General features: G+C 39.9%; 2 protein-coding genes across 5 annotated transcripts; both read left to right on the forward strand.

Annotated features, from left to right (window-relative positions):
- Positions 1-240: 240 nt before the first annotated feature.
- Positions 241-11,566, forward strand: nap1l4a (nucleosome assembly protein 1-like 4a). Of its 4 annotated transcripts, XM_080873033.1 has the most exons (15): positions 241-345; positions 1,250-1,287; positions 2,204-2,276; positions 2,949-3,093; positions 3,632-3,718; positions 3,887-4,021; positions 4,107-4,178; positions 4,278-4,417; positions 4,659-4,804; positions 7,674-7,693; positions 7,816-7,935; positions 8,060-8,095; positions 8,270-8,323; positions 9,470-9,504; positions 9,860-11,566. In XM_080873033.1, the coding sequence occupies exons 2-14, from the start codon at positions 1,272-1,274 to the stop codon at positions 9,473-9,475; spliced, it is 1,050 nt and encodes a 349-aa protein (XP_080729159.1). In that variant the 5' UTR covers positions 241-345; positions 1,250-1,271; the 3' UTR covers positions 9,476-9,504; positions 9,860-11,566. The 4 variants fall into 4 exon arrangements, with proteins under 4 accessions (XP_080729159.1, XP_080729156.1, XP_080729157.1 ...); XM_080873030.1 differs by lacking the exon at positions 9,470-9,504; XM_080873031.1 differs by lacking the exons at positions 241-345; positions 9,470-9,504 and adding an exon at positions 370-461.
- An 8,876-nt stretch (positions 11,567-20,442) lies between these two features.
- Positions 20,443-21,521, forward strand: phlda2 (pleckstrin homology-like domain, family A, member 2). The gene is made up of 2 exons (XM_080874632.1): positions 20,443-21,036; positions 21,183-21,521. The coding sequence occupies exon 1, from the start codon at positions 20,580-20,582 to the stop codon at positions 20,994-20,996; it is 417 nt and encodes a 138-aa protein (XP_080730758.1). The 5' UTR covers positions 20,443-20,579; the 3' UTR covers positions 20,997-21,036; positions 21,183-21,521.
- The last annotated feature ends 3,159 nt before the right edge of the window (positions 21,522-24,680 follow it).

A 24,680-nucleotide genomic window follows, 5' to 3' on the forward strand; every position in this document is an offset into this window, starting at 1 on the left:
TGCACGTACACAAGATGTACTCTCAAGAAATGCTTGTTTGTTTGTTTGTTTATGTTTTTATCAAACCCTGATAGGGGTTTCTAGAATTATATTACATAGTAATCATGAAAACACTTCTTTGTTTAAGAAACCCAGGATGACTGAAGCACAAGTGAAGGTAGATAAGTGATCGGTGTTACCAAAAATGACATTTTTGCAACGCAGTGCTTAAATGTAGCACCAAGCTCGCTCTCGCCGGCTGTCCAATCAGAATCCAAGAAGCTGGAGCATGTGTGTCGCTCGGGCGTGCGGATTGAAGCGAATACGCGTGAGCGACGCGCCTGGCGAGATTCCGCTCATATAGAGGTAAGACTGCTGAAACAGTCAGTAAGCAAAGATTTGTCATTAATTTTAGCATATGTTTCCATGTTGGAGTATTACTTTTGCAGCCGGAGTTATCTAATGAGCCCGGCGGACCGCCGGTAAACTGTCTTCACGGTACTTTTGTCTGACTGGTGTTTTTAATTCACGCGCGAGCTAGCCGAAGCTAGGTGGTATTAGCTTGTCAATGCGGTCGGTAGTGGCTAGCTGTTGTACCGTTATCCGTCGAGATACATAATGGAATTGTACAGCACTGCTGCTCTGCCTCCCCATTCTGATTGTCTTCAGCCAACTGGCGACAGTCTAAAATAGTAACCCTTACACTTTGTCCTCGCCCAAGCATTGTTCTTAGCACGTTGGCTGGTAGTTTCTTGCTACCTAGCTGGCTGACCCGGTTAGCTGCTGTCAGATCTTTGGCACGCCCATACTAAGTGATTACACCTATGTGTTTGTACGTGAGGTGATGTTAGCGTCCACTTTCATTAGATGTTGCCCAGAGGTTCCCTGATGGCCATAACCAGCGCTGGTCATTTTACACTTGTTAAAAATGGAGAGATGCTAACTTTGGTTGACATAGCTTAGCCCAGCTGCTGTTAGCATGTCAATGCGTCATCGGCCTGCGCTTGCTCAACACTGCTGTTGCTGTAGATCGGTGAAAGTTAGCTCAGCTGGTCTGCCTGTCACTCTTCTGCATCGGTTTTAATTATAAGCCTTCAGCGCAGGTTATTTTTGGCAGTTCAGTAGCTTCTCTAATTTACAAGGACTCACTGATGAGATACAATTGACAGTATTCATCATTCACTTTGGTGTTACTTCCATAAGTTACTTACTCACTTTAATTGCTGACGATGATTACATGGCTTATATAATCTCATATACTTCTAAACAGAGGGAGGAGCTGACACTTGGTCATGGAAGCCAATAAAGGTAAAAATAATTTTTATATTTTTCCCACTGGCCACGTTAAAGTAATGCATCTGATGAGATTTGTTTACTTGATTTGACTCTGTACCTGTTGGTTGTTAAAGGTATGTATGTTTAGTAAGTTTTTCCATTACTCAGTGGAAAAAAAAAAGTCTTAATGCCAGCTCTTCCAGCAATTATTACTTCAAATATGCAATTTGTTGGCAAATTGTTAGAAAAAGTTGTGAAAAATGAAATCAGATCCTCATTATGCATATTACAAATGTCCTTTTCATGAGCTTTTTCCAAATCAGCACTCCACTGAGATTTCCCCTTTGAAGATCTAAAATGATCTTCTAATGGGATCTAATGTAGGGCATTGTTGTCATTGTTTGACCTCTGTACTGCCTTTATTACCATTGACTATAACATTTCTCTTAACGGGCTTAAGGTTTTGGCTAATAATAATAATACATTTTATTTGAAAGTGCCTTTCAAAACACTCAAGGTCGCTGTACACAGTAGAATAAAAGCAACATAAAAGCAAGAAGTTTGCTTCTTGCTTTTACATAAAAGCAAGAAGTTTCATAAAAGCATAAGACATAAACAAATAAAATAGGAGAGTGGAGAGGTTGGCTCTCTCTCTCTGGCTGTCTGTGGACTTTTTTAAGCTGTTACTATAAAACCATATCAAACATGGTTTTATATTGCTAGTAACTGCTTTATTCCAAGACAAGGGCTAGGGATGTTAACTAGTCCATTATTTCACAGTATTTGTTGACTGTTGTTTTATTGATTGGTTTACCTTATATTGTATACAACAAGGTTGCAATTGGCTAAATATTAAAGTAATATTACATGTAATTACATTTAATACACATTTTTGTTATCATAGTTTTGAGATGAACATCTCTACTAATGTTGTATGCTGGTTTGGCAGGTAAAGGGGATCAAGGGATGCAAAATCCAAGTGGGCAGGTGGACAGACCTGTCAGCTTCCACTTCTTGGAAAGGTCAGTGCAACTGAACTGTGATTCGATTACGTTTTTAGATATGCTGAAAATGAAAACACTCATGATTAAAATTTATTGTTCACATCATTGAGCGTTGTAGATGTCAATTCAAGAGAATTGCAACTTTTAAAACATTAAGGCTAATTGTAACTAAATAATTCTTGAAGATTTATTTCCCCCTTGCATTGACCTTTGTGTGGCACAGAACATATCTCATTGACATTTTTCTTGGCATTTGACACTAAGGAGCCAAAAGTTTGCAAATTACTTAAATTTCCATTTCGACAGCATGCTCAAAAATGCAGAATCACTAATGTAAAATCATATGAAATTATTCAGTACAGTGAACTATTCTGCTGTTATGCATGGCATAAAACAAAACCTTTCACATGTACAACAAAGCGAGTTTTTGGATTGTTGGCTTGCTCCAGTCAGCAGATGAATTTGATAACTGACACTATTGAGTAATTTCCTACAGCTGATAGTTGGTTTTTTTTTGTTTTTTTTATGCAGTACATATAAATAAAATCCCTGTTTAATCTCCTAAAAACAAAAACATGATTTAGTTTGTTGTAGACTCTCAACAAATGTTTAGGATTACATTTTTTCTTGTAAGACATTTTCCTTCATCATTTTCTAATGACCCTTTGTTATGTTTCTCTTCCCTTATAGCATGCTTCCCAAAGCAGTGAAGAGGCGAGTGCATGCCTTGAAAAGACTACAGGTGCAATGTGCTAACATAGAGGCTAAATTCTATGAGGAGGTTCATGAGCTTGAGAGGAAATATGCTGCTCTCTATCAGCCACTGTTTGACAAGGTACAACAGATTTTGTTTTTATTAACACATTTCCTTAAAGTTATTTTACGTAACACTAGGCAGATATTTTCGTTTACTCTTTATGTGTTAATGCAAACAGAGTAAATGCTAGCTTTAAATATAAAACTGAACAAATCTGTAAGGATCACTTGTGGTGTTTCCTATACGAATGGGTGTTTAAGTATGTCTCTGGCCTAATCAGAGGTCAGCAAGGCTGCATCCATTGTGCTAAATTGAAAACTGCTGCACCAAGTAGTCGACTGTCCTTTGTCAGTCAAGGCTATTTCCAGAGATAGGGACAAGAAGTCTGCCATTCTTAATCACGCTGGAGACTGGCAGCTGTAATCCTGCTGCACCTGTCCTGTGTGCATGTCGTGTGAGTGTGTGTCAGTCTCTCTCTCAAATGGTGTTGGTGTCAGTCTGCAAGCTGAAAATAATCCACGCTTGCCAAATTAACGTTTGCCTGCATAGTTATATTTCATCAATATATTGAAAATTCTGTTAAAAATGTTTAACTTCACCATAATGTCTATCACAGAGACGAGATATCGTCACAGGAACAGTGGAACCCACAGATGAGGAGTGTGAGTGGCAGAGTGACAGAGACGAAGAGGAGGAGCTAGCTGTAAGTACAAATTTGATTTTCCTTTAGAACCTGATACCACATTTTAATGTAATCTTGCTGCAGTGTGAACTGTCTGATAATTTGGTAATAAATCATGATCTTAGTTCGACTGAATATAGATTTTTGTGAACAGTGAGTGTTGATTATCGCTCTGTCAACTCCTTACAGGAGGAAGTAAAGGAAAAAGCTGCTATTGAGGATGCAAAGAAAGAGGAAGCCACACCAGAAGAAGACCCAAAAGGCATCCCTGAGTTTTGGCTCACTATATTCAAGAGTGTGGACATGCTTAGTGACATGCTACAGGTACATTTCAGTGACTGATGATCCTCTTCTCCCTTTTCACTTACTTTATGAATAGTACTTGACTTGTCTGTTAATCTCGTGACAGGAGCATGATGAGCCCATCCTAAAACACCTGAAAGATATTCAAGTCAAGTTTTCTGAGCCTGGAGAGCCAATGGTCAGTGTCTGCCAGTGACTGTAATTATGGTCGATTATCATTAGTTACTTGGGCAAGATTTAAGTCGTTGTGTTAAATTATCCTTTTGTTCCTTCTTAGAGTTTTACATTAGGGTTCCACTTTGAGCCCAATGGTTACTTCAACAATGCAGTTCTCACTAAGGTCTACAAGATGAAGTCAGAGCCTGATCCCTCAGATCCTTTCTCATTTGAAGGACCAGAGATCATTGACTGTGAGGGGTGAGAACCAGAGCTTAATACATATGGTTGTCAAACTGTGGTAAACATGTGATGTTAAGTTTTAACTCAGAAATAGATGTGTGGTTTGTGCAGTATTTATTTATTTTTTTTGTATTTTCTATATAAATCTGTTTCTGCATCCCACATATCATCCTCTTCTTAGCAGGCCTTCCAACTTCTGCCTTTTTCTTGCATATTTGCTTTTTGCCGCCTCTCACTTTTTTATACTTCCTCTCTCTAGCTGTCAGATAGATTGGCACAAGGGGAAGGACGTGACAGTGAAAACCATTAAGAAGAAGCAGAAGCATAAAGGGCGTGGCACTGTCCGCACTGTTACCAAACAGCTCCCCAATGACTCCTTCTTCAACTTCTTTAATCCTGTTAAAGGTGAGAGCACACAGACACGCATAATGTTTGGGATTTCTCAGGAACTCTCAAAGATACTTCTCTCTTTAAATTAAAAAAAACCCCAAAAAAAACCCCACAAGTTGAGAACTGTGTACAGATCTGCCAAACCTCCACTCAGAAATTTGCTTATGTTGCAAGAAATGGGTACACTTAATGGGCTGGTAGCATCTGTTTACATGCAGGTAGTTTAAAAAATATGTAAGCACATAATATGAGCTGTTAATCATGTATTCAACTAAAGAGAACAGCAGGTGGCAGCAGAATCACTTTTTGAAATTGTTCAGACAGTGCCATGAGTAGGTGTATCAGTCAGTGTAGCTGTTGCTGCTGTTCATTAGTCAGCTTTGGGACTTTTATAAACTTTGGTTTTACCATTATTTTCCAGCTTGAAAGGCTTGTTACTGTGATGCTAAACAGTGACTTTAATGACTGATAAAGAGATAATTAAAAATTTTAGGTTTAAGGTAACCACCACCTTTTAATGACATCATGTAGTTTATTGATGTTATTATTTATAACTAATTTTAACAGAGCTGGCACTCTAGGTTCTTTAAACAATATTAACTGTATTCCGAGTACCATAGGTTCTTTTTTTAAGGCATTTAGCTTACTGAGTTTAAATTAATTTGGTGTTAATTTAATTTAAATGAACAAATCAAACCATTCTGATATTAGGCAACCTTATTGAAACAGTTGCCTCATTTAAAAACGAGGCAGGTCAGTTTCAGTTGAATAAACATCAGGTGAATAATAAAGTGTCAGTTAGGCAAATCTTGAAAAAAATCTTGATATTCTTATTCAAAAGATCATTAAGTCAGGGCAGGATACACCTTCAATGACTGTGTCGTCTTTCCTGTATAGACAGCTTACCTGTCTGACATGCCTGGACTTATTCTGACTTTGAGGAGGTGACCTGATTACTCGTTGGCTGCACCAATGTTTGCCCTACTGGTTCAGTCATAGTCTTGGTGTATGACTAGTGGATATAAATACCTCCTTGTCAAGTGTGCTTGGGTGTGCAGCTCTTTGGCCAGAATGGCCATTAGTAGATAGGCTATCATTCAAAGCTCATGTGAACATGCACAAATGCTGCATGTGACTTACCTGCTGTGCACCTCATTGACATATCAAGATTTTGATTTCTTGAAAATTTTTATTGGTAAATAGTTGCCAGAGAAAATGTTGGCTTTTGACTATACATGTAGTTTTGCATGTCATAAATACAACTTTTAATATAAAGCTTGATATCTCCATCTGCCCTAGGAGGAAGCTTATTCTCAGTAGTTACACTGTCGTTTTGTGTGCGCGTGCGTGTGGGACTTCTTTATAAGCAGACCTGAACTATGCCAAGTGTCATGAATATAGTGCTGCAGCTATTAATTATTTTAGTAATCAAGTAATTTATTGAGTAATTGGATAAGAAGTACTTTTGTCTCAGTAATGTGCAATAATAAATATTATAATAAAGAGATAAAGCACAGGTCAATAAGAACAACTAAACCCTTTGATTGTATACATGCTATACAGAAATTTTATTTTTTAAAGAAAAATAAATAAAAAATATATATAAATAATCTCAAACAGTCCAAGTAGGGCTGTGCGATATGACCAAAATCTCATATCCCGATATAAGACATTTATCGTCCTGACAATGATATAAATCATAAAAATGTAATATTTTCTGTGGATTTCTCGCTGTGTTAAACAGATGGTGGTGGATGGAACAGCTACAAAGTTTGCCTTTCTTCACATCAGAGTTTGTTGATCAGGTGCTTTGATGAAGGACTCCTGCTAGCTTTTTTTTCCTAGTACTGCTTTTAATGGTGATCACAGAAACACCGCTGCTGTTTTGGACGCTAGAAACACATTTTCTTTTGCTCACCCTGAGCTCACCGTCTCTGTAACGGCTCTGCCTCTTTGCTCTTTGCATTGTGTAAAGAGATTCCGTTAAATTGGGTCAATGTCATCATCACTGCTGATGTTGTGTTATTGGTATTTTTGTTAAAAACTGGAGGTTGTTTGACCTAATGTTGTAAAAGTTTTTTTTTTTTTTTATTCACACGCTGCTTCTCAATAAGTTTGTATTGCAGGTTTGTTTTTAGTTGTACATATGGGTAAAAAGCTCCCATTTGCGTTTAACACATTGACGCGCTACAGAGCTATGCATTAAACGAAACATCGAAGGAAAGAATTTGTGTCAAATTTGTTATAATCAAATTACTTGATGATTCATTGCAGCCCTACATGCATAGTCTTATATACCAAAAATACTGTTGCGCTTAAATCGCATGCTTCACTAAAAATCTCTGGATAAATTTCTATTTTCCTTCCAAGACTAGCACTGCTAGTTGTAAATCTTAAAGTGTAAGACTGTTGGGGTTCTGCTGTTAAACTTGTAAAAAATCATCTGTCATGTAAACATGATAATATTGACCTGACAGGTACAAAATTTGCAAATAATAATGTACTATAAAACTTGACCACTCAGATGTACATAACACTGACCAGTGTGGGCACAGCCTCATAAGTGTAACGTCTCAGTTTCCTCTAATACAGAATTGTTCAAAGAACAGGAAGGATCAGATGATGTCGCTTTTAGTCAGCGTGGTGGAGCACAAGTGTTTGCTCATGGGCTGTCACTTCCTGTGTATGATAACCTCGCTTTGTGATGTCATTGATAACCTACTGGGTCTTCATACCTTATGTGAAATTCAGCTAATCCCATAAATCTTTCCATTGATATTGGCCTTTGTTTTAATGAATCTTATTTTTACCCTCTCGTCCCGTTTAAATCCTTTCTGTCATCGCTTTGATTCAGTGTGTTAATATACATTTTTTTTCTTTGCAGCTCCACCAGATGGAGAAATGGTGAGTATAATGTTGCTGAAATGTTCTTCATAAAGGCATTATTGCACCATTTCTTAGGTATTACATTCTGTTCAATCTGTCAGATTTGTGTGATAACGCTCTATTCTATTCTTGTTTTATAGGATGAAGACTCTGAGTTCACCCTAGCCACAGACTTTGAGATTGGTCATTTCTTCCGTGAAAGAATAGTTCCCAGAGCAGTGCTGTATTTCACTGGAGAGGCCCTGGAAGATGACGAGAGCGTGAGTTTTTGCCTCAGACGCATGCACTTTCATACACGACCATATAAAAAACTGAAGCCACAAGTTGGATATTTGCAGACTGACTTTGATGCTTTGGTTTTTTTCCCCTTCTTTGTTTTTGTAGTTTGAAGAGGAGGAGCTGGAGGAGGGAGAAGAGGAGGTAATTATTTGTTCACTGACAAACACTTGAAATCTTAAGAAATGCCCCTGACTTTCACACAGGGATTAAAGTGTACCACCTCAAAACATTTAAATGATACTAGTTACTATAAATGTGACATTTTCTTAAGTATTTCTTGCATGTTTAAGTGTCATTTTTCTGTTTGTGTCTAAGGAACAAGATGAGGAAGGTGATGACGATGATGATGAGGGAGACTTTGATCCCAAGGTCGGTTTGCACCCTACACTTCCTTCCCTATCATTGTAAATTATCACAATTTGAACCGTTAGGTCCTCAAAAGTTTAATTTAGTAAGTCAAAGTTTTGATATATCCCATAAGTTTGGCATATGGATGGTAAAATGTTTTGTCAGTGGTAGAAACAAGCTTATGTGTGGGATTTGCACCAGCTTGATCACTGTTATGTTCATGTAAAGTAGTGTCGTTTACTCTGTTCTTAATGAGGGTCCGCAAACTCCTGCAGGATTAAAGGAACCTCTAATTTTGTGCCTCCAATTTGTAATGCACACAATAGCAAAGCTATTCTTATTATGTTTTTAGCATTTTTACTAAGTGAAGAAAGCAGAGTTCTTTGGATCCTTTTTCCATCTGTAGCTGTGTTGCAGTCCTGCTGAGAGTTACTTTAGCAGAGTGTCAATGTCCTGTTATGTAAACAGTCGCCTTAAAAAAACAATATGACAGTTCCTTGACTTTGGTTTCTAATTTTCTCTTGTAAATGCACAGGCTGCACAAACCTGACTGTCAGGATTTGGCTTCAATTTCAAGCCCTAACAATCTCAATGTTGTTAGACTGCTTTGGGGAAGCTCTGGTTATATAGGAGACACTGGTTATATATTTTATCACCAGAGCCTCAAGATCTCAATATTTCAAGTAGCTGTTTTAGGAGACCATTACTTTCTCTTGAGTCATCTGTTCACTGCAGTGCAGTTGTATAATGTCCTGTGCTGGAAAACTGCTGATTGAGTGACCTGTTCATACAGGTTACGTCTCATTTCTTTCAGGCTATCGGATTTAAATTTTTTTTAAAAATCACGTGATAACAGATGGTGTAGTTAAGATCACTATACTCCATACTTCCTCCATCACACTGGACTATCACATAAACACATAAACAATGTGTCCTGAAAACATGTAATAAGTTAGTAGTGTTATTTTTATAAATTTGTCTTTAAATTTTATTTTATCTTTTTTCCCATTCCCGGATACCACCTCATCACCCATTGTTTTTTGCTTCATGGTGCTCATTAATAGCAATGTTTCACTGCTTTTTTTGTCATTTATTTTTTTTTAATGTAATGTTTTAACTTCATACTGTTGTCTCTCCCTCCCCTGGATTACCCCCTCTCCCTTACAGGCATAATCAAACATTCTCACCCCATGCATTTCTAGGTAAGGGAGAAATTAGGATGGCGTCCCACATACATCACACTCGCTCGTCCAGTGGCTTTGGTTTATTCTTGCTTTCCTTTTCTTCTTTACCTCTTTAATTTTTGTTAACATTCCCACCTCTTTAGGACCCCCAGTTTACATATTGAGTAGATCGCTTCTGTTCTTAGTCATGCTGGTTTCCATCTATTTACATTTCTTGCTTTAGACCCATTCCAGGTTTCTAACAATCCTCCCTTTGCTGTACCAAACAAGGTGCTTTCTTTCTTGAGCAGTTGCTTTCTAGCTAGCTGATGTTGAGCAGTTTCATTGCCTGTCTCGTTTCATTTTTTTTCTTTTTCGTCTTTGTTCCTTGCAGAAAGAACAGCCCCAGCCGGCTGAGTGCAAACAGCAGTAACCTTGGTGATCAGGGGAGGTGGAGACCTGCTGTCCATCAAATCAGTTGTTAACCAATCAGCAAGTCCTACTACTTGTACAGGCTCCGCCTTTTTACAAACTCTTACCTGAACGCAATAGAACGCAAACCAAACTGCGTTTTTTACTATGTGCATGACTTCTTTTTCTTTTGTCTTGCGCCCATCTCGTCCCGTTTATTTGGATTCATTTCAGCCCAAAGCATAAAGTGACTTGACTCTATGTAAATTGCCATGGTATCATATAGGAACAGTTGTCTTTAATAATGTGGAGTAGGTTACTACTGCAAAACTCAGAGCATTATTAGATGAAAGAGTTTAAAAATAAGCAAAAAAGGATTGGATCCCAAACTTTAGTTTTCATGGAAATCGGTCAGTTACTCAGGGTTTTTTAAACACCAACACGATGTGAGTTTACCAGGAAACTGCTGAACAAGTTTGACTTAATCTTTCACTGGGGTTGTTATCATTTGTTTAGTGTTTTTTAAGAGACATACAATTTAATTTACTTTTTTTAAATGTTCATTGTCATGTCATTGGACTATTTATTCTGGTGTCATGCAGCTATGTGATACGGTGCATTTTGGGGAACGCTTTAGGCCCATCTGCAGTTATAGGCTCAAAGCTTATTTGAGCATAGCAGGTTAACAAAACGTGAATACTGCCAATTTTTTTTTTGTTTGTTTTGTTGTCGTTTATTTTTTTGTTTTTTGTTTTTTTTTAAAAAACATGTTCAGACTGAAGATTCATGTTCTGCATTGATAGTGCTCTCTTCTGTTCGGATGTAGTGGAGTAAACAAGCATTTACACTGAGCACACTAACTACAATCACGAGACAAGCATGTGGTTATATATTTCCATTTTCTTCAGTCACCCCTGAAATGCTCCTTGCTCTTGTTTTAACAGCTTGGTGAGAGTACTTTTTTAAATTACAATGTTTGACATGAAAGACAAAACTTGAAAGAATCTTGAATTTCCCCCCCAGCCCAGGCCTCACATCCAGTCTGAATATTCTCCTCACAAATGACAGAGTTAAGCAGTGGCCAATCCCTAGGCTTTTTGTAGCTGTTTTATAAGATGGCACCTCTGGTATGTATCTTACGCTAAACAAGTGTCATTTAGAGTCAGCGTTGGGACACAAAGTGTGGATAAAATGTAAATCCTGTTGCCAAGAAGCCAAAATGAAAGACGCTGTTCTGGTTCATTAAATTGTTTGCCAATTGTCGTTAACACAGTGTAATCTAATTCAGCATTTAAAGTTGTTTCAGAATATATAAGTATTTGTTATTGTCTACTTATTGAATCAGTAGAAAGTGGGAAAACAAATGGGAGAAGGTGCCAATGTATTTTATATACTTCACTGGGATTTTGGCCATTTGTTTTGGGCGCTTGTGCCTGATGACTGATCATCAAAGGACTTGACAGCAAAATATTATCCACCCCTCTCTCCCTCTTTTTAAAAAAGATTGTTGATCTTGTTAGACAGATCTCAGAGCCACGGTTGACATCTTCAGATCTACTGCATTGGACCGTGTGCTAGCAATGGCCTTAACTGGTTCTTATTCACAATTTGTTACTTGCGTAATATTTCTTTTCAATTTGTACAGTTAGTTAAAATATTCTATTAAAGTTGTGCGACATGGAAATGCAAATTCGTTGTCCTTTGTGTGTTTGTGTTTTGTGTTGGTTTAGCCAGGAACACAGGTAATCCATCCATCCATCCATCCATCCATTCGCTTCCGCTTATCCTTTTCAGGGTCGCGGGGGGCGCTGGAGCCTATCCCAGCTGTCATAGGGCGAGAGACGGGGTACACCCTGGACAGGTCGCCAGTCTGTCGCAGGGCCAACACACAGGGACAGACAACCATTCGCACTCACATTCATTCACACCTAGTGACAATTTGGATTATCCAATTAACCTATCCCCACAAGCTGCATGTCTTTGGACGGTGGGAGGAAGCCGGAGTACCCAGAGGGAACCCACGCAAACACGGGGAGAACATGCAAACTCCACACAGAAAGACCCCGGCCTGGTGTTGGAATTGAACTCAGGACCTTCTTGCTGTGCGGCAACAGTGCTAACCACCGTGCCACCGAGCTGCCACAGGTAACCCACTTTTTTTATTTTGTCTAGGAATTAAGAGGATCAGGTGCTGATAATCAAATGCACTTTGAGTTATAAGCAAGTGTTTGGGGGTTTGCTCATGTGGAAGATTGTGATGCGTTACGATCAGGAGGAGGAAAGGAAATTTGCAAACAATTTGGAAAGTTCACGGTGCAAAAGATTATTCACATGTGGAAAGCATTCAAGACTAGCCTTTTTTTTTTCTTTTTCTTTTTTTTTGCATGAGTGAACATCCCAGTAGATTAACTGCAAGGTCAAATCATGCAGTGCTCAGAGAAAGTTCAAAAACCTCAACAGCTACATCTCAGACTCTACAGGCCTTTACAGACATATTATAATAGTCAGAAAAATACTGAGCAAGTATGGCTTGCTAGGAAGAATTACCATGAGAAATCTCTACAGCATGACACCCTTCTCAAGTTATTGTACAGATGAGACAATACACAGTGCTACCTTCAGGGAACGCTAAAAGTCATATCAACATGCTGTTGGTGGGGTGATGGTTTGGGTTTGTTTTAGAGCCACAGGATCTGAACACCTCTCAGTCGTGACGACCATGAACTCAAGGTGAAGCCATCTGTTTGACGGTTAAAGCTGGGCTTAATCCCATATCGGCAAATCTACAACGGAGTAGCTTGAAAAGCAAAGAATCAACGTGTTGCGGTGGCCCAAGGTCCAGAAGTCAACTGAAATGCTGTGCATGAATAAATCCCCACAAATCGAAATTAACTGAAACAATATAAAGAAGAGTGGTGCAAAATTCCTTGGTACTAATGTGACCGACACATCCTAAATTTGACATGCGGCACACAGGTTCCTCGTGACATATTAAAAATGTCCCTGGAGAGCAAAGCACTTTGTCTCCTGCTACTGAAGCTGCTCTGTTGTATGTCCTACCCGGTGTTGCTGTGGAGTGCTTTATGTGCTCTGGTATTTTTTCTCAGGTGAATGCACATGCTGTTAAAAACACATCAGGTGATGATTTGCAAATGATTGACTAAAGCTCTGAGCAGCGCATGCAGTTGCAGTCTCTACATGAGCAAATCAGCTGAGCCTTTTGTCCATCACAAACACCATAGTGACAATGTTAGAGCAGTTTGGTATCCAGGCTGCAGGAATTTTGGTTTCAGTCTGTCCAACCTCAAGAAAGGCAACCACTTAGTGTGGAATTCTGTCTTGCAGATAGAGAAAGCATGCACACTCCTTTGAGAAATCCTTGTGATGCATTGTGGGTGATAATGGCTGAGGACTCTGAAGTTTCTGGAGGAGAATATCAACACGGTGCTGACATGGGTGCTTTCTTATCCTGTCAACTCATCCAACAACACTTACAGCTATGTGTGTTTATGCCTCTCTTCGTCGGGGCATAAAAGCGACAACGTGAGACGGCAGGAAAACATTTTGGATTACACCAAGATGACAAAAAGGTGCTAAAATAAATGCATGAAGGGAATAAGATGTGAATTCAGATCTCTCCATCCTTCAAAGCAGACAAACCACAGACTGAAGTCTCTACTGTAACTTTGGGGATTTTGCTCTCAAGACCTGTGAACAAGACATTATTCATACTGAGACTGCTGCGTGGGGGTTTGAGGATCGCCTCACTGTAACAAGGAGTCCATTTGTTTCTGCATTTTCATGAACTAGACCAGGGAGGTGGAACTCCACACTGGAGTCATGATGGCTGCAGATTTTATTGTTACTTAACAATAAAAAGTAACTTTTGAATCTAAAAATGGTAGCCAAGGTAAATGTAGCTTTTCAAGCTACAGTGAAGGTTCATCAGCTTACTGCCGCTTTGCTGTTTATTGTTTAATCACATATTCATACAGTACATTGATAGGAGGACTGAGAGGATGGTTAACTTCTTAACAGTAAACAAATACAGAGAAATCCTTTTAGAGAGCTCTGAGGGAGGGAGATAGTTGCGCATGTTAGCAGCCGTAGAACAAAGAGGAGCATTCAGATTATTCTGACACCTCCTGCCGTCGTGTCCTCATCATCTAGCTGAAGGGAAAAGGGTGCAGTCTTCTTCCAGTCTGACTCTGAGCTGCAGCTGCACCTAACGTCCCACTCTTGGCCTCAAGGTGGTACTGGCAGCGTTCCTACGTGTACGTGAGCACACATACAAGTGTGCCTGAACAAGGTTGTCTGTGTGGAGTGTTCTGTGTCGTCCTCTCTTATTCGGAAGTGATGTGAGCCAGCCTGAGTTTCAGAGAGAGAGAGTGAAACAAGGTATTAGAAAGGCGCTTTATGCTGGTGGTGCTGGGTTGGTGTTAAAAAATGAATGAGCTGAACTGGAGCCTTGATAAAAGAGCCCATTTCCTCTTAGATCTGATGTTATTGGTGGTGTTGCACACTCTCAGTACAGACAAAGATATAATCAGAGACATCTTTGAAACTCTCATTAACTTTTTGTCCTTGTTACTGGATGACCGTGGATGGTCACCACTTTTTTAGTGGTAAATAGTGACTATTAGGTTGCTAAGCTAACATTGCGACATTATACCTTTTTTGACATTCAATCTTCAATCATGGAAATCACCTTACAAGTTTACACAGTAACCCTGCAACTTCAAATACACCCAGTGTCACAAAACCAGCTTTTCAATGGATAACTTGTGAATTTGGCAGAAAAAAGCTCAATCATCAGCGAGAGAGCTGAGTTATAAAGATAGTGGATATTCAATCTTGTCATTAAGGCCCACGATCAGAAAATGCATTCAGTGTAAAAATGTAAAGTTTAAAACACAACTACAGGTCATACAATCACAGCTAGAACAGAAGAGGAGCTGCCAAAAACACAAAAATCCAAAAGTTTACAGAGGTTGAGACAAAGCAATAACATCAAGTAGAGGTTGCAATCAAACACGAGACATCAAGGAATGAATCTATGTGGGTTATCACAAGTAGAGGAGAAAGAAAGAAAGAAAGAAAGAAAGAAAAGACTAAATTTAAGGCAGAAACTTAAGGGGCAATAATGTGTGCAAACCAAATCAAGGATCTGGAAATGAGTCAACACAAAACATGCAAAGTGCCAACCGACAACACCTGCAATCCAGAATCAAGGCCTGCCACACACACACTGCACAGAGGACTCATGGGAAACTGTTCAGGCAGGCCATCATTTAAAGGGACGAGAGAGGGGCACACTCTCCTCCCAGAGCAAGACTAAACATGGCTGTGAGTAACACATCAACCTAGGCTTCACAATGCTGCTTTGTGTTTGAGTGTCATATGTGGGCGTCAGGTGACGGAACTGGGGGGGGGGTTGACAGCTGTTGGCCAAAATACAACCATTTTTCTCTCTTTTTGTTTGTTTTATTTTGGAGTTTATCCCAGCATGTCTGGTACCTGACTGGCATATCTCTGTCATTGTGGGAGGAAGAGCAGAATGGCAGCGTGGGGAGAAGCTCTAATAGAAAAAAGACTCGGCAAGGACACAAACCCAAGCTGTCCACAAAGCAAGACCACACAGAATAAAACAAAGAAGCATCAGATAGAATGGAGAGGAAAAAAATAATGTCAAGGACCAAATTTAATGCAGCTGATTATCAGAAAGCTCTGCACAATCTCTCACATTAAAGGCATAATTACATTTATCTGTGTGTGCTTAAGTTAGATTGCAATCAATGGCCATTATAACCAAGCTAATCTGCTCTGCTTTTATTGCATTATCACATTTTTACTTGGTATGTCTGGGAAAGAAAGCCTCACGCCCAGTTACAGCACAGCAACAGGGCTGCGCTCCTCCGTGGGGATTTGTGAATGGGTCGTCAAATGAATGGCAAGCTAGGTGTGGCGCTTGTAACCTGAATCACGCTCCTTAACTTCCATGCACGGATAAAACCGTCAGTCAGACGTGGGAAACATGAACAGGTATCAGGTTACATAAGGAATGCAGCCATGGTTGATTTAAATGTATGTAAAATTTGTATCCTGCCCCATGCTTGCTTTTGTTTTGGTTTGAACGTTAACGTCTGTGACTGGCTTTTTGTTACAATAAAAACTTCTGCACTGAATGATAATATGGTATGAGTTAGTTCCAGGTAAAATGGAATTTCCTCACTCGTTCATTATCTTCTCATGCTTTTACACAGATTATGTTACACTGTGGCACTTCCTTGAAAAACAAGATCAAATTGTTTCGAAAGAAAAGAAGTCTTAAAACAAACCAAAGTCATGTGTCAGATTTAGCACTAGGCCAGAAACCCAAAAGTTATAAATGTTTAACTCTCAAGTCTGGTTCACATATCCGGCTCCTACCACAGATTAGATTCTAAGTTTATCATATAAACTGCAGTGAAGCTGTGCAGGCTTTGAGTGAATGCTAGACTCCTGCCACAGAGAAGGATTGCATACCTGCATACCTGTCATTCTTCATGGAGTAAAATTGGCAAGAATAAAGTGACTCCTAAGATTGCATCTCATAAAACTTATCCATTCATGAGATGTGCATAAAGGAAATGTGGTTATCCTACGCTGCATTGTTCACGCCAGTTTATCTTGTAATATGTGAGCAGGAAATTTAGTGCAACGTGTTTTGCTTCCTGTTTGAATTTATGAATGGGATGAATCTGATGAATCCTACATTTGCTGGAGTAAAAAGACCAAATAAATTCCATTTATATAGTCTCAACTCATAACAAATGTCATCTTATTTAACGCCGCTATAACAGAAAGGAGTCTCTTGCTGTAATAATAACTCTTTGCCATGACCCTGTCCAGTTCATAAAGAGAGCGTAATGTGTACGAACAGCAGCCACGTCTGTTTTTATTGTTCTCCTCGTGCAACATTGTGTTTGACTGCACGCTGTCCTCATCAACCATTTGTTCTTTTTCCCACGCTGCTGAATGCCAGCATAGCCGTGCACACACACAGAGGGCTTATCAGAACAATGCCTCAAATAGCTCTGGAGTCTCATCATAAGGGCATGTCACCAAGGAGCAGAAGAGGATGATTATGTGTACATCTATGTGTATGTATATGTGTGTGTGTGTGCGAGCGGCAGGCCAAAACATTAGCATGTCACAGTATGCAGCTGTTACCTGTGGGCTCTGCTGTACTTGTAAGCAGCCATCCATACTGGTTCCCACTGTTAGGCTGACTATGTATAGTTCCCCGTCCGTTGGAGGTTTTCACAAGCTAGCACACAAATGCAATGCATGAAGACTTGTTTACCTTTACCAATGCACAGATATATACAAAAAAATTTAAAAAGGACTTTGTAAGCTACCATTTTCTGTTAACAGGCAATTGCAAAGAAAGAACATGTCCATCAGATAAACACCCAACTGGACCCAACAGATAAAACACTTTGTACATCTTCTCTAAATATGTGTTCTTAGTGTTAATAACTGCTAATAGCACCAATAATTGATGCCTCATTGCTCTTGGAAATTCAGATAGAATAGAATTCAACTTTATTGTCATTGCACATGTCACAGATACAGGGCAACGAAATGCAGTTAAAAGATCAAAGGTTAAAAGATCAAAACATAGCCAAGTTTTTTGGTTTCCATGGCTGATTTATAACAACAAACTGACAGACTCACGTGATTTAATGAAATGCAGACATAAAAAATGCATGCTTAAAAAGATTATTATAATTAATGATATATTAACTTAAATCATTGCATCAATAATCTTCTTGTTTCCAGTGGTCATAACTCAGTTATTCCATCTCTAATTAAAGTTCAACAATAGGGAACACAGCCTGCTGTTAATGGAGATTTCTAACATGTGCTGATTTATTTTCAGTCCAAATCAGTTGCAGCAGGATTCAGTTAGTCTGTCTGTATTTCTTTTTTTCCCCCATTGTGTTGTGACTCACATTAAACTCAGCAGCTTCATGTCTTGACATGACTACCAAACTCTGGGTCTTTCTGGTCCTTCCACCTGCTGTCTTGTCACACCCATGCGCCTGTGGCTACAAGGCTGCATGACACTGAAGCAAACAAGGTTAAAAGATCAATAAACCTAAAGCTCTTTTAATCTTCTTGCCCACATTATGTGACAAAAACCCTCCTCCCTTGTTGTAGCTTTCTCATTATCTGACTTCCTCCCCATATGTCTCTGGGGGATTTGTTTTGTCTTTGCGGAGACAGCAAGAACCGGGTGCACTGATTTGAACCTGAGGTTGTCACAACACACCTGCAAAGATCCGTCACAAACCTCAGTTCCCTCGAGAAATACTTGTACTTTCCCACAATCTTGAAAAACAAGGAACACAGTGTCACGTTTGAGTTTTGCTGGGGCTCGAGCATTGCAGTCGCAGTATGTGGCTTGTTAATTTTGAATGTATTCACTCTTCTCCGCAGTGTGTAATTGTGTGGAGAGTTTATTGCAGGGATACCAAACCCACTTTTTGTGACGAAAACACTGTGTAGTGCTTAAGTATGGTCATGTCTGCTTCCATCCTAGTTCAGGGCTTTAGTTTAGAGTTTAGTTTAGAGCTTTAAAAGCTCTACAATAATGCTGCTGAGCATAATTTATTATACCCCAACCCTGCTGTAAAATAAACAGTCATCCTTACACACACAGGCTGACACAACACACTCATCCACAAACCATCACCCAAACCCCTGGCCCACCTTAGGCAAGCAAACTCTTCTCTCTTCTAAAGTAAGCTGCTCTGCAGCTCCCTGAGTCACTGCCTGGGCACGCCTGTGAGTCTCCACCACTTTACTTCATCAAACAAAAAGCCCACATATATGTATGTTTCAGAGACATAAAGCAAAGGCCTGGAAACAAAGGAAGAGGAAAGGAAGTGAAGAGGCGTTGGTGAACCTTTTCACTAAACAGAAGCTGGCTAACTCGGTACACGTGTAGTTTTGTTTTCTTTGAGGTCAGAGGATTAAACTGACCACAACATCCTCATATACTCACGCAGCAATTGTAAAAGACACTGGATGTTGATCTGTTTGAAATTTCTTGCCGTAGTTACATCTTTGGTGTTGTCAGATCTGAATGATCGTGGTGACGTTGATGTGTGAGGCCTTTTTATTTTGGTAGGCTTGTAAATTGTGGCCACACAAAGCATTTTTATGTCCATATGGTCCCCCGACTATTTACTGCACAACGCTAGAGACCCAGTGATGAGGGGTGATGACACATGACATTTTTTATCTTTAGGGGAGATGTTTCCACAATGTCTTTGAGGGGAGACAGATAGAGAAGTCAACACAGAAGAGCCTGAAGTGGGTGCTATAAGCGTCTCTTCAGTTATGCACACACGCACACACAGAGATGAATGAACTGAGGTCAGTGTTGTGTTGGTGTGGCTGAAGCCCCAAGGGGACAGGACAGGCTGCGTGGAACAGTCGATGACATCTGCCTCCTTACCATCTCCTCCTGCTGAGTCACACAGGCTCCAAGGGTTCAGGGATACGTATCCAGTGTCTGCTAATATCTTTGACATGAAGAAACAGGACGGAGTCAATCATGTGACTGGTCGGTTGGTGAAGAAGCACAACTTGGGAGTGGCAGGAGATACGGTGATAGCAGAGCCGACACACCTTAGCAACATTATCAAATTCCATCAGTCATGCGGTATAGCTTTCATTTTTAGTAACCAGCACCCCAAGATGAAACTATCAAAACCATGAATCACCTCCCAAAGCAGGCCCGAACTAGAGAATGTCTATTTTTAAATTCAAATATAGTTTGCAGTTAGTTTTATGAGCTAATAAAAAAAATTACACACACACACATCTATATATCAATCAACAGTAAGCCAACAGTCTGTGGGCTAACTCACCAACATTTGATTCTAACTTGTGAGACAGTTTAACTTAACCACCTCACACTGAATTGCTGTTTCTACATTTAAAGACCACAGAATGTTTTCACTGGTGTTGCTCCTGAGGTAAAAATGCTTTATTTTTGTTTTGACATCCACAGACAGGAATAGCAAAGTTTACATGAAACACTACTGAACTGAAGCACATTTAGTCTAAGTATTACTTTTTGAAAAGGATCACCAGAGAGCAGGGCGGCCCAGAACACACGAACCTACTTGGTACAGTTTAGGGTCATAAAGAGGAAAAGGGCTGATTTTTAAATCTTAACAGAGAACTTAACTTCCTCTGAAATTACAGCTGATATTAGAGGTCAGACTTATGGCCCAGAGTCACTCTGTGTGCACATCTGGTAATATAAGACTGAATCACGCGGTGCAGACTGGGCAAATACTTAGACTAATCTCCGCAGTAGGATGTGGATTACTAATTAACGTGTTGCCAGTGTAATTAGGTTCAAGTTAGGACTTCCTCTTTACCCCCACCCCCCGCGCGCCCCTGCATCCACCCACACACAGCCTTGAATTACTCCAGCGGCAACTGTTGATGCATTCTCCAACCATCTGACGTCAAGAGGGAAGGGCTGAGGCCAGAGCGTGCTATAAATGCCCTCTGGTAGCTTGGTTCATTCACAACCACACTCTGGATTACCAAAGCATCTGTAGAGAAGATCCTTCCACAAGCGGCTTGGACGACCCAGCAGGAAAGCAGAGGGTTCACAAACGTGCCAAACATAAACGATGAAAATGTCAGCGGCAGAGATCTGCCAGGTTCTCAAGGAGGGAGAGCTGGAGAAGAGGAGCGACAACCTACTCCAGTTTTGGAAGAGGAAGACGTGCGTCCTGACCACGGACAGTCTCAACATTTACCCCGACACGCAGAAGCGCTCCAAGGGCAAGGAGCTCAAACTGCAGTCCATCAAGAAAGTAGACTGCGTGGAGCGCACCGGCAAGTTCGTCTATTTCACCATCGTGACCACAGACAATAAAGAGATCGATTTCCGGTGCTCCGGAGAGGAGAACTGCTGGAACGCAGTGATCACCATGGCTCTGATTGATTACCAGAACAGAAAAGCCATCCAGGACTTTAAAACGAGACAGGACAACGAGAGTGCGTCACCGGGACAGCAGGAAAGACGCATGGCGAGAGCGCCCTGAGCCGCCATGGGAACGCCGGCAGTGAACTACTCCTAATATGGTGAGAGACACATTATGAAACATAGCTGCCACAATATATGAATAAAAATATGAGTCATATATGCTAAAAATAAAATCGGCCGCGGTACTAATCAGCAAAAATATTTTTTAAGTTTAAACTAACGGCATGTTTTTAATCCCCCACAGTGCCATTGTGGACCATACAGAAATAATATGAGGACCAAAAGGAAGACGAGGTCATCCGGTCCAGAGATGAAGGATTGTTCGGGATTAAGTTCTCGGAGAAACGGGGAAACTGATCTAAAGCGTCACTTTTACAGACCCCACCACACAGGACTGAACTCACGAACTGTCAAAACTATTTCATGTTTGCTCTCCGGAAAGAAACGACTCCTAAAACCACGATGTTAATTTATTTGTTTCCAGAATATGGTGTTACTGGCAAACTGTTCATGTCATTTAAATTATTTCATTGTGTGTCATGTGTGTATTTATTTGAATAAATATCAGTTTCTTTTTGACATACTTCTACGATCTCATCTGTTTGTTTTTTCTGTCATTTTATCAATGACATTTATTTTTGTCACTTGTCTTTAAAATCCATCAGTCCATTGGTATTTCATTACAAAACTGTGGAGTCAGTTACAGTATATTTGGAACTCAGGCGCACTTTTCACCGGAAACACTTCTGAGTAAATACCAGACATGCAGCCGTAAAAAGGGAGTGGAGGACAGGAAAGTCCCTTTCCTCTTTGCTGGCAGGTGGAATGTGACGCTTTATTGCTGGGCAGGGTTACAGGACTGAGTCATAACCGATAAGCAGGGCTGCACGGGACACTTAAAAGACTAAACTACGTTTGAACATACCTGCTTCTAAGGTGTGGCACGTTCACAGCTCCCAGTGGGAACCCTTGAGATAGAAACATAGAAGATGTAAAGCTCAACAATTTATTCATTTTAAGTGGTGGCTCTTGTGATTGTGTGCTTTAAACAGCTGAACTTTTTAAAATGATACTAAGGCTGATTTGGAACCATATTCTGATAAAATACGCCTCTGCACCATTTTTATCAGATCCCTTTGATCTTTATACCAGGCTATCTTGAAATAATGTGACGCTAGATACACACCTATTTGATTACTGCTATAAAGACATGAGGTACGTCGGTGAGCATTTTTCAAAAACTTCTGTGAGACCTGGAGCTGAATAAAGCTAATAAATCAGTATGTAGCTGTCATATGTGTGCAGATTTTCCTAGTGTATTTCTATGTTCATAGACAGTCTATGAAGAAGGTAGAACAGTTTGAACTGCATCCAGCTGTACAGTAAAAACTGGTCCAGGCTTTTTTTTTAAAAGATATCCAGCTTAGAAACATAAAGTGAATAATGGAAGAAATCTTTTATATCTACAGAACATTTCTGAATAAGGGTCACATAGAATGCAGTATGGTCTACTAAAAAAATAAATGGGAAACCATAGAGAAGTAACATGAAAGAAATAATAGTAAAACAGAAATGAAATGTCAGTATGTACAGGAAGGGGCAGTTGTTTCAGTACTCTGGATAAAACGGAAAGTGTTCACTGTCCTCACTGCACATAAAGATCTCCAGTCGAGAATCTTACAGAGTGGAAGCGTGTTATGAGCACAAATGGTCAGGGGTCGGAGGTGACAGAAAGCTGAATCGCTGGCCAGGAATAATGAAGTGTATCGTGGAGGCACACCCCGCCCTTTACCATCCAGTCCATGTGTGCAGCTTTGAAGTAGGATCATGCTACAATAAACGCATCAAAGGGTTGATCTGTGGAGTATTACACAAGTGGACGGGCAATCTTCTCTAAAAATACTTCTTCACAAATTTACAGCACACACATGTACACACCTTTGGCCCCCGAGCCAAAGGCCACACAGTTTGTTTCTTTTCACCAGTCACTTATTTTAGACAGCACCAACATCCAACTGTGGCCTTTTCTAAACTTTCTGTGTTTAAGTGACTCCTAAAAGTTCACCTAATTCCATTAGCTGATGGCAAACGTCATCATCTGCTCTGCATCTGGCCACAGGGTGTAAAATTATCTTGTTTTCTTCTGGACCCACACCACCAACCGGAGCGACTCACACATTGTGTCTTCTACCCGACCTCGGGCTGTGTAAACATCCTCTGACGCAGCACTGGAACACACTCAGGCCATACTTGTAGCCTTGGCGTCATCCCCTCAGACTTCATCATTATGTGAGAGAAGCACGGCTGCACAACGCTCTGTGCATTGTTATGCTCTCCATGCACACAGAGGATATGAGACACGTGTGCACTAAGCACACGTGTCTCATATTAGTCTTCATTTTTTCTAAACTGAGCTTGACAAAATCGGTGATTCAGAGGCATTTATTATAAACACCAGAAGCAAGATGATGACCATGCGTTGTAAGGTGAAGGAAGAATCACAGAAGAAACACTCTATTTTGTCATAAAGATAAACTTAACAGCACTCCTACACAAACGCCTCTCACATCCTTGCCAGTAATAACCCATTAAGTCTCTGGGAGAAGTAGTGTGTCTCAATATGAGGCCACAGTACCACAGTCTGTGGGAAAGCCAAAGGATTAGCAAACATATAAATGAATGTGAGAGAAGACTTTTCATGGAGCAGTAAAGTTATGCTAAATATCAAACAAATCGATGGGATTTATGTGCTACTTTGTAAAAAGAAAAAGAAAAAGAAAAGAAGAAGTTGTTTTTGTTTTTTTAAATTGTACATTTTAAAGGTTGATTCTAAAACTTGAATTGGAGAAATTTTACACTAGAATAAATAAGCTCTCCAGAGAATGGTGCGGTGTGCTGAAAGGATAATTGGAGGTGAGCTTCCCTCCCTCCAGGAAGCGGTGCCTGAGGAAAGTGGGGAGGATCATCAAAGACTCCAGTCACCCCAGCCATAAACTGTTCAGACTACTTCCATCAGGCAGGAGGTTCTGCAGTATCCGGTCCCGAACCAGCAGACTGAGAGACAACTTTTTCCATCAGGCCATCAGACTGCTGAACACTTCATAGACACCTCACCTTCACTACTGGAACTTCAATATTATTCACTCCATACTGTACATAAATGCCACTTGTTTTGCACAATGTCCAACTGCCGACCTCTGTGTATTTTATTTTTATTCCATTTTATATATATTTATATATATAAACACACACACACACACGTATATATACATATTTAGTATACATATTCAGTAATGCGCATACATTCTTATATTTGTACATATATTTATTCTTATCATTCTCACATTCCTATTCTTATATTTTGCTTTGTTCTTATGTTATTGTATTTTGCACACCTTTGTTGCTTGTGAAGCTCGCACACAAGAACTCGCATGTACTGTACCAGCGTACCTGCACATGTGATGTGACAATAAAACTGATTTGATTTGAATAAATAACTTTGAAAATTTATTTTTTCTTCAGATGGGTTTGGTTTGGTGTTTTTTTTTTTTAAATTATATTTCTAGATCCTATGGTGTTGTTCACATGCTGGGTCTTCCTAACAGCACATTTCAGCATCAGTTCAATTAATTTTTATTTACACAGCTCCAATTCACATTCAACAGTCACTTCAAGGTGCTTTATATTGTAGGGTAAAGAACAATCAGATGACCCCATTTGAACAAACACTGAGTGTGACAGT

This window comes from Rhamphochromis sp. 'chilingali' (assembly GCF_963969265.1).
Source record: "Rhamphochromis sp. 'chilingali' genome assembly, chromosome: 2".
In the NCBI taxonomy this organism is placed as follows: domain Eukaryota; kingdom Metazoa; phylum Chordata; class Actinopteri; order Cichliformes; family Cichlidae; genus Rhamphochromis; species Rhamphochromis sp. 'chilingali'.

Excerpts from the sequence above, each read along its gene's own strand:
- nap1l4a (XM_080873030.1), top strand. Across the intron at positions 3,094-3,631 it reads ATCAGCCACTGTTTGACAAG|AGACGAGATATCGTCACAGG; the intron begins GTACAACAGATT and ends TGTCTATCACAG. Across the intron at positions 8,324-9,859 it reads AGGGAGACTTTGATCCCAAG|AAAGAACAGCCCCAGCCGGC; the intron begins GTCGGTTTGCAC and ends TGTTCCTTGCAG.
- phlda2 (XM_080874632.1), top strand. The coding sequence starts at position 20,580 with ATGAAAATGTCAGCGGCAGAGATCTGCCAGGTTCTCAAGGAGGGAGAG.